Source organism: Amblyomma americanum, chromosome 5 (assembly GCF_052857255.1).
Source record: "Amblyomma americanum isolate KBUSLIRL-KWMA chromosome 5, ASM5285725v1, whole genome shotgun sequence".
Taxonomy (NCBI): domain Eukaryota; kingdom Metazoa; phylum Arthropoda; class Arachnida; order Ixodida; family Ixodidae; genus Amblyomma; species Amblyomma americanum.
Genome location: NC_135501.1, coordinates 144265176 through 144275123, shown reverse-complemented (window position 1 = coordinate 144275123; position 9948 = coordinate 144265176). Strand labels below are relative to the sequence as shown.

Below are 9948 nucleotides of genomic sequence, written 5' to 3'. Positions count from 1 at the left end.
TGGTAAGTGTTAGTGGTAGCAACGATTATATCATTCAGATATCGAAATGACCATGGACAAGAGTTACAGGCACAGCCCCATAGCCTCATCGAGCGGCGAGTAAAACGAGCCTGGAGGATGACATTTCACACAGGCGCGCTGCTTGCTGTTATAGCTGTGCATATTATAATTCAATTTAAATCACACAGACAAGTTTTCCTCATTTAAGTATTAAAACATTTCCTTTGTCGAAGGTAAATGAAGGCAACACCTTCATTCATTGCTCCAACCACACACAAAAGAGCAGCCGCGGTGCCGTGATGGGGTGGGGGGAATTTGAAATCGGATTCATACATCACGTAGGCAGCGCGAACAGCGGAGTGAGTGCTCGACATATAAAAGCAGTCAACTTAATCGCATCGGCGTAGCTGAAAAGTATGCAGCACGCAGTTTTTTGAATGGAGTACTCTTACTACGCCGCCAGAGACTTGTGTGCGTAGCTCTCACGAACGGGATCTGGCGCGTGATTCTCATGGTATTGGCCTGTTAGTAAAACGTTGTTGCTTTCTGATGGTTTCGGGCATGAACGACGTAGGTCTCCCTCAATTTTTCTCATATTTGTAATTACGTGCATTAACAAGTGCTACAGAGTGCACATTTTTTGCAGAAAACCCCGCGCTCTTTTTAAGTGACCTGTAATTTTAATGTAGTTTAGGTCCCCTTTTCGCTAAAGTGCGGCTGTCATGCTTTCGATATAGCGATTGCGCTATCGCTAATCGACAGCCATTACCGTTGTATCGAGGATAACAACAACCGCTTCATCCTGCCTGGCTCTTGATCTTCAATAACGTCTCCCTCACAAATATGCGTGACATTATGTAGAGAAATGAGTCAGGTTTGAGGCATCGTGTCGTTTCAGTCATGTGGATTCGGACCAGAGAAAGATTTGTAGATTAGTCGCTGTCGATTAAACTGCCGCGATAAAAATTCGGACCTAGAAGGTTTGTCGCAAAGGCTAGCTGCGCCACACTGATACATTATTCAGAGCTTATTAGCCTTTGGGAAGGCATGGCATGGCGTGTCCCTTCCCCCGCCACACTCCTGTTACAACCTTTAGAGGAATAATACTGTGGCACCCCCATCCTTCGCTGGTCTGGCAGCTGCGTGGATCAAATTCGAGCTCAAAGGACTCCGGCCACAAGCGGCGGCACTTGCAGCGCGTCCCCTAAGTGGCACCTGGCGTCCACGCAGCTGCAGCAGGCGCACGCAGTGCCGCCGAAGCGGCCGGGCCGGGCACGGAGGCAGGGAGACGCGTGACGGCACAGCTTCCAAAGAGCAGTAGTTCGGGGCGCCGCCGCCAGGTGTACCAGTTCAACGAAAAAAATGACGGAAAACAAGGCTTTCCGCTGGCTTCGTGCAAAAAACGATGCGGTTTCAGTAATCTTAGCAACTCAAGCTTTCAATCCAGTAGAAAATTAGACCGCCTAAAATTCAATGTACTATCCCTTTAACCAGAATTACCGTCCAAATGAAGTGCAGCTTGTATGTTAAGGTGAATAAATAAACAATTTTGTCATACACAACGGTTTATTGTTATCTACAACTGCGCGAACGTTTCAGGCTTACATTGACAGGACAAATCGCCGTTCAGTCTTATTCCTAATGGTGGCTCGAGGCGAGGTATCGTCCATCCAAGCGGAAAAGCATCCTCCAGAGGTTCTCCACATGGTATTTCATCAGGAAGCTGACAAAGCTCACGGTCGTAGTGAGGCCTTTGGGGGCTCCGGTCAAGTAGAGCTCAGCATCTTCCAAAACATCAGCATGGATCTTGGAAAGTTCCACACGAGTGGCGTCCTCGGTGGTCGGAAGGACCTTGAAGATCAGCCGCAGTTGCTTGGCCGTTGCCTTGGGGAATAAAGGAGCCGCGAAATTGGAAACTATGAATGCAAGTGCAAGTTCAATAGTGCTCCATGGTGCACTATTGTTGTTCATTCCTGAAAACTCTTACCTTTATTCCCAGCTGTCCGGACGCTCCGCTACAGGTCTTCCATTTCATTTCGGCGACCAGAGGCTCATGGGCGAAAGCGCTAACCTCGATGAAGCTGTCATTTCCGGTGCAGTACGTGTAGTAAGGTTTGTACGTCCACAATGTGCCGAGGCCCGTAAGAAATCCTTGTCCAATACGAACGCCCGCCACCGTGTCCTCAACGAAGGGGGAGGGAAGAGTGACGTTGTTGGGCATCCTGCGCAGGCTGGCCTTTATGGCCTCTGTCCAATCCGCTTCAGGAGCGCCCGGGCAGAGTCCTGCGGCAAAGGCGGTGAGTTACAATGCTTATCAACTTCGTTTGTAGAAGTCACGTCCAACATTGCCGGAAAAAAATTTCAATAATGAAAAAACTGCATGCTACAGGCATAGTAATATTGAAGATAATGGACCATTCTTCCGATATGTAGCAAAATCTTTCTTTTATAGTGTTCCCATCGATCGCATCGAGCAGTTTAGATTGACATAGAAAGCCAATGGGGAACGCTTTTGACGGCAGCAAACACATTAATAGCAAAAAAAAATTTCAACCTGCTGGCAGGAGATGTGCGAATATATTGATTGTTATAGTGAAATTTTTTAATATATAAAATGGCGCGCATAAACTCTTCCTTGTTCAAAAGTGCTTTTCTACAGATTTATTTGGTATGACAAGGGCAAAGAAAGTTTCTCATGCTTGCTGTTGCGGAGAGTAGCATTCTGAAATGCGTATTGACAGCTGCCTGGAAAGCGGAAAGCACCAGTTGTGGTACTGGCTGTTTTGAGCAAAGACACCGGCAAACTTTGCAAAAGGACCTACGCTTGAGGCTGCGGACACCCTCAGGCCAGCTTATCCTCTCAAGAGACTAAAATGCTACCACTATAGCGTCACCATCCAACCACCCGCAATATCAGTGCACTGCATTTTGAGTACCTCGAGGACTCGGGTACGATCGATATTTATGCGCACATACCAGCGCACGATTTATCTGGGCTCCGCTTTCCTCTCCTTCATTCAGGTGTTTTTTTTTTTTACTTCCTAACCTGCACCGACCGCAGTGTCGCAACAATCAGGTTTCTATTTAACCCCCTTGCAGTTATTCCGCCCTTCCCTTTGTTTATTCTAGGCATTGAAGAGCACTCGCATTCCGTACACTTGATTGTGACAAAACTAGCAGCGACCAAGTTCATGAAGAGGCATTTTTCATGATATCAAGTCAACTCGAATAATGAACATTTCAAGAAACAGCATGTCGACCATGACAGCCCGTTGTGTGCAAAAGTGCCCTGCGGCAGCGCGGCTATTGCTGCGCGAAATATTCCCCTATATCCTAACAGGTGAGCTGTTTCATAAAGGACGCCGCGGAAAAAAGTCACTTGATCGATCTCATCTATATTATATGCACGAAAACGCAAGGTCACCTTCTTTTGCGTTGTTAGATGTTATAAATCTCTTGATTTTAGACAACGTGAAGTGTATAAAAATGCGTCTCTGAAAATTAGTTTCTAAAACAAGCGAGCTTACAAATATTGAGCATTCGAGTGATGTTATCGTACAACACCTTCTACCACCTTCTACTATCGAGCTCATCTTTCTGGTCATTAAGGGAGCTGGAATATTTCTGTAAAAGCGAGCCTTCGCAGTTGTAATTGCAAGCACAATGGCAAAATATTAGGTTGGCGCTTATCCGGATGTCGAAGCAAAATGAAACGCTATAGTGTTTCAGTTGAGTAGTTGCCTGCTTCTCTACTGAAAGGCTTGTTTTTGCCGTATTCTTTATCACTACGGCAAGAGTTCCTAAACAGCGAAAAAGCGGCAATAAATGTATTCAAGAACCACCAATTCGGCAGCTTTACTTGCCTGCTGAGAGGGTGAATGGATGCTCATTGGCGCTGCTAATGTGCAGTCCAACGAGGGCAATAAGAATGGTCACCACTCCGGCCATTTTGTGAAAGGGAGCTTAGAACCTTTTCTCCAACGCGACTGCAAAGTAGAAAAAATAAATTCAAATTTATAACGGAAACAAGAGTTTATCACTTTGCGGTAAGCAGCGACTAACTTGCGATAAATCTAAATGGAAATATACGGCGCAGGGACAAACCCACGAGCTTCCTACGAGATGTGCGCCGGACACCACTCGATGTCGGCCACTTGGCAGATCCAAAACTACGCGGTAAGTTTGAAAACACAAATCGAGCATTTGGCACATCACCCAAAAGAAAAAAAAGATTATAATCCTCGCCTTGGCGCAGGAGATTTCCTACTCTTGGTTTTCCCTAAAACCAGTTGTCCCCAAATATTCATCACCATTGATGCCGGTCAACCAAACGGTGCTCTGTCAGAGTAAGTCAACGCAGGAATTTTTCTTTACTACATACTACTAGCGTCGGAAACCAAAATCACCAATCTGACCGCTCACCCGGTCACTACGAAGCTAATCTTGTAAATTTATATTCAGTGCGTTCATTTTCTCTAAACCACGAGCACAGATTGTATTCGGGGTAATCTTTCTTAATGCAGGCTTACCTCGTGTGCCAGCACAGCAGGGCGTCTCAAACTGGGAGCTGCGGATGGTGTTGTGAAGTGAGCAGGCTCTTTAGGTTTTTAAAGGCCTTGTCTTTGACGTCATCGTCTCAGTGTAGTCACTATCTGACCTAACCAAAGCCGCTAGACAAATATATGTTTCAAGGAAACGTGACACTGTTTGGAACACATGGCAATCAATGGCCACAAAGAGGCGCAATGGTCTCTTTCGTACGCTTGCTATAGCCAGTCCCTTCCTGACATGATTCGCCTAGGCAGCTGCACGCGGGTCTCTATCATCCGCCTCTTTAACGCTGTCTGCCAAAAAGGACCGTAAGTTGATCCGTCCTTGGCTTTTAAGAATGCGTGTGCGCTTGCCTCTCAAGCCTAGGAGCTTGTGACGATCGCGATCCTTGGGTGCAACGCGCCTTCACCGTGCAATCGCAAGTGAACAAGTGAAACAGTTGTTTACTTATTCTCTTTGGCTATTTCCACTTCTGTATCGCGTGGAGGCCGCGTCTGACGGCATGCTTTCGTCAACCGACGTGTCTGGTGAGTATGTCGGCTCAGACTGTCAACAGGTTTGAAAACTCGGGCACTGCGCACACCACATGCGAAGCGGGAGACCAATACAGTTCCGCGTGCTCGCAACTGAAACGGACCGCATTACACAGGATGACATCCTTGTATATTTTGCTAGTACGAATAAGTGTATATGAGAAAAACTGACTCCTAATGACTGTCGAGATAATGAAGCAAATGAATACGTGACCACTCATCTGTTGGTCACAACAAATGAGAAGGGTGCAGGAATAGTCGCGCACTTCACTCTTTGGAGAAAGAAAAAAGTTCAGCTCAACCGTAAGACAATCGCCGCAATTTCTTGCGTCCGGTTGCAGAAAATTATTGTTATTACCACACGCTCTTATCTAAGCTGCAAGGGGAACTATCAAGGCAGTACCAGCTGTGTGCCGCTTTGCACAAAGGCATTAAAATGTGCTAGATGACTGTTTATTTAATAACCAAAATCTATAAAGACATGGTAAGTTTCGCGATCAAACGTCGGAGCGAATGCAAGTGTGCCTACAGTAAACAAAATCCAAATGGTCCTGGGCGAAATAGCTTCCTACACAGTTGCACTCAGAAAACGATGTATAAGGCTTATAGACATTAGAGAAGAGGGAACGGAAGAAGCTAGTGAAGAGAAAGACCAATTACGAGTTAGCCGTAAGAGGGAAAGTACAGGAGTTTAGGATAGCGCTGCAAAACATATATTCGGCTTTAACTGATGAATACGATCTTGATGTTCATACATTGAACGATAATCTGATATCAATCATTACGGAGCGCGCAGTAAAAGTAGGCGGTAGGACAGTTCGACAGGATACCGGAAATATATCTCAGGTGACGAAAGATCTGATTAAGAAGCGCCAAAGCATGAGGGCGTCTAACCCTACCGATAGAATAGAAGTAACAGAGCTATCAAAGTTAATAAATAAGAGCAAGGTAGCCGACGTAAGGAAGCATAATATGGAGAGAATCGAGAATGCCTTAAAGAACAGAGGTAGCCTAAAAGCAGTGAAGAGGAAACTAGGCATAGGCAAAAACCAGATGTATGCATTAAAACAAGCAGGGCAATGCCATATCAATATGGATAAGATAGTTAACGTAGCCGAAGAGGTCTACTCAGACCTGTCCAGTAGCCAATGTAATCAGAGCATTAATGAGAAAGACAGCAGTGCACAGCAATGCGTCGTCCCGCCAGTAACGAAAGATGAAGTAAAGAAAGCCTTAGGAGCAATGAATAGGCGAAAAGCAGCTGGGGAGGATCAGGTAACAGCAGATATGTTGAAGGATGGAGGGGACAGCGTGCTAGAAAAACTAGCCACTCTGTATGCGCAATGCCTTATGACCTCGACTCTACCAGGAGCTTGGAAAAATGGAAACATTATCTTAATTCATGAGAAGGGAGACTCCAAGGACTTGAAAAATTACAGGCCGATAAGCTTACTATCCGTTGCCTGCAAAGTATTTACTAAGGTTATCGTTAATGGAGTCAGGGAAACCTTAGACTTCAATCAACCAAATGATCAGGCAGGCTTTCGTAAATGATATTCCACAATAGATCATATTCACACTGTCAATCAAGTGATAGAGAAATACGCAGAATATATCTAACCTCTATATATAACCTGCATTGATTACGCGAAAGCATTCGACTCAGTGGAAACCTCAGCAGTCATAGAGGCAGTGCGTAACCAAGGGGTAAAAGAGCCTTATTTCAAAATACTGGAAGATATATATATATATATATATATATATATATATATATATATATATATATATATATATATATATATATATATATATATATATATATATGTGTGTGTGTATATATATAGCAACTGCACAGCTACTATAGTCCTCCATAAAGTCAGCAATAAAATTCCAATAAGGAAGGGCGTCAGACAAGGAGACACAATCTCGCCAATGCTATTCACAGCCTGTTTACAGGAGGTATTCCGAGGCCTGAATTGAGAACAGTTGGAAATAAGAGTAAATAGAGAATACCTAAATAATCTGCGATTCACTGATGACATTGCCTTGCTGAGTCACTCAGGAGGTGAACTGCAAATCATGATCAATGAGTTAGGCAGAGTAGAACGCTGGGTATAAAAATTAACACGCAGAAAACCAGGGTAATGTTCAACCGACTAGCAAGAGAACAGCAGTTCACAATTGGCAGCGAGAGCCTGGAAGTTGTGAAGGAATACGTCTACTTAGGGCAGGTAGTGACAGCTGATCCGGATCATGAGAGCGAGATAACTAGAAGGATAAGAATGGGGTGGAGCGCATATGGCAAATTCTCGCAGATCATGAGTGGCAGTTTACCAATTTCCCTCAAGAGGAAAGTGTACAACAGCATATTCTTACCGGTACTCACCTACGGGGCAGAAACTTGGAGGCTAACGAAAAGAGTTCAGCTTAAGTTAAGGACAACGCAGCGAGCCATGGAAAGAAAAATGATAGGTGTAACGTTAAGAGACCTGAAGCGGGCAGAGTGGGTGAGGGAACAAACGCGGGTTAATGACATCCTAGTCGAAATCAAGAGAAAGAAATGGGCTTGGACAGGGCATGTAATGCGAAGGCAAGATAACCGCTGGTCCACAAGGGTAACGGAGTGGATTCCAAGAGAATGTAAGCGTAGCAGGGGGCTGCAGAAGGTTAGGTGGGCGGATGAGATTAAGAAGTTTACAGTTCAAAGGGTGCATGCAGCTGGCAAAGGACAGGATTAATTGGAGAGGCATATGAGAGGCCTTTGCCCTGCAGTGGGTGTAGTAAGGCTGATGATGGTGATGATGATGACATTGAAAAGTTTAAGATTAGGTTAAAAATACGATTAGAAAGCTTGTGGGGATAAGGGGGCCACAACTGGTGGAGAAAGAACTTAATTGGGTGGTAGAAAGAGAGGTTTTGTCCTTGAGATTATGTAGTGAGCGTAGTGAGTATGCAGTGAGAAGTAGTACGTAGTGAGTGGTAATAATGACTTAATAGTACTGAGTGAACTTAAAAATCTGGAAGCCTGATAAAACACAGCTAAGAGAGAGATGAAATATGAGTGTATTTAACAAACGAAAATCAAAAGAATGCACTGCTCTATGGCGAACAAGTAATGCTCAAGACAAAAACCTACGGTCTCTCTAAATTGCATATTAGTTACGAATGAAACAGGAATGGTGCCGAGAACGGGAAGTGATCACGCTGAGCGGCCAGGTGGAGAAGGTTGCTGAGATATTGTTTTTGTATCTAGCGCAAAACGTTAATAACTGGTTATCAAACAGCTATAACCTATAAAAGAGATAACAAAATTGGTACAAAGCCTCATGTGAGTGACGAGTGACGGCTACATTTAGACAGTAATTGCTTAAGCACGATATCGCAATTGAAAAAAACTAAACTGAAGTTTGCGCCTTCTAATTCCCTCTCACCATGTGCCCAACGTTCGACGTCAATTTGCCCTCTTTTTAGAGTAGATTGCAAAGTTGCAGGGGTTATTTGAGTTTGCAGTGGTTCCAGGTGTTTAAGCGAAATTTCACAGCTAAGAAAAAAAAAATTCACTTCAGAAAAGAGGGCTACTCTGGGGTTAAGCTTGGCACACCTTGCGATGCATCAGCGTACGGTGCATCCAGTGGGTATACCATTCTACATACTGAGAATTTTTTAGTTCGAAAGCCCTATTCCGATGGGCAATCTCCGAGCGAAGTATTGCGATGTTTGTCAGTTTGTGCCAAGGATCTTACGAGATATTTGGGTTTGTGCCAAGGGAAATAAAAGAATATATATATAAATCAAACAAAGATTGCCGCGATTGGAAGTCGAACCCGCGCCGACGCGACCTGAACACCTTCGCTCGAGAGCACCAAGCTAACGCCTAAGCCGAGGGCGCCTCATGTTATACTGCAACACACAGTCGCTGTTGTTGTTTTTGTCTCGTAAAATGGCACATAAATTGCCTTCTCTTGGAACCCACTCCGTTACCCGTAAGGACCAGCGGTTATCTTGGATTTGGATAACCGCCAGTGCCGAATCCCATTTATTCATCTAGATTTCGAATAGCATGCTAGGAATTCTAAGATAAATGACAACGAAGCTACCACACCGCAAACGCGCTTGGAATGGTATCGTACAGAAGTGTGGACACATCAGGAAACGCAAACACTTTCGCGGAAATCACCCCAGTGATGAGCTCGTAGCCGTGGTGAAGATGACGCCCCATCAGGTTTCGAAACAAAGGAAAGGTTATAACCTTGATAAAACTGTTTTTCCTTTTTTTTCCTTTCTTTTATTCGTGTACTCGTCACAATGTGTCAGTGTCCTGCTGCATGTGATGCAGTGCTTTAGTGTATAAGCATGTTCGATTGTTCGGGAAGAGCAGGTCATTGTCAGGTGGAAAACCACTATGCAAATCAGAACTAAACAGAATAAAGACAATAACGCAGACGCGTACTTAACAACTGGTCTATTGATCTCTACAGAGGAAAAGGGCGGGGGAGCAGTCGTGCACTTCCTGCTTTGGAAAAAAAAGCAAGCTCTACCGAAAACGGACCGCGTTTTCTTGTGACCGGTTTCAGAAAACATTATTACTACACACTTATCTAAGCTGCACTATCGAGAACGTGTGTCCCTGCCTCACATCCTTCTTTATTGGAATTTATTGCTAATTTCGTAGGATGACTATGGTAGCTGTGCAGCCGTTTTAGAAATCTTCCCGCATTTTTACATAAGGCTGTTCTCCACCCTGATTACGCAATGCCTGAATGACTGCTGCAGTTTCCACTGAATCAAATGCTTTTTCGTTATAAATGAAGGCTATATATAGGGGTTGGTTACACCCTGAATATTTCTCTATCACCTGATTGGT

At 44.5% G+C, this 9948-nt stretch overlaps 1 protein-coding gene across 2 annotated transcripts; it reads right to left on the bottom strand.

Annotated features, from left to right (window-relative positions):
- Positions 1-1559: 1559 nt before the first annotated feature.
- On the bottom strand, positions 1560-4775 carry LOC144135122 (uncharacterized). Of its 2 annotated transcripts, none has more exons than XM_077667871.1 (4): positions 4530-4775; positions 3864-3986; positions 1988-2283; positions 1560-1884 (listed from the first exon to the last, which is right to left on the bottom strand). In XM_077667871.1, exons 2-4 carry the CDS (start codon positions 3946-3948, stop codon positions 1639-1641), a joined length of 627 nt encoding a protein of 208 aa, XP_077523997.1. In that variant the 5' UTR covers positions 3949-3986; positions 4530-4775; the 3' UTR covers positions 1560-1638. The 2 variants fall into 2 exon arrangements, with proteins under 2 accessions (XP_077523997.1, XP_077523998.1); XM_077667872.1 differs by lacking the exon at positions 4530-4775 and adding an exon at positions 4105-4172.
- Between the last annotated feature and the right edge of the window lie 5173 nt (positions 4776-9948).

Bases quoted from the DNA above. Each gene is read 5' to 3' on its own strand.
- LOC144135122 (XM_077667871.1), bottom strand. From the start codon at position 3,948: ATGGCCGGAGTGGTGACCATTCTTATTGCCCTCGTTGGACTGCACATT. The intron at 2,284-3,863 runs GCAAGTAAAGCT...CCTTTGCCGCAG, and splicing joins TCCATTCACCCTCTCAGCAG to GACTCTGCCCGGGCGCTCCT. The intron at 1,885-1,987 runs GTAAGAGTTTTC...TTATTCCCCAAG, and splicing joins CCGGACAGCTGGGAATAAAG to GCAACGGCCAAGCAACTGCG.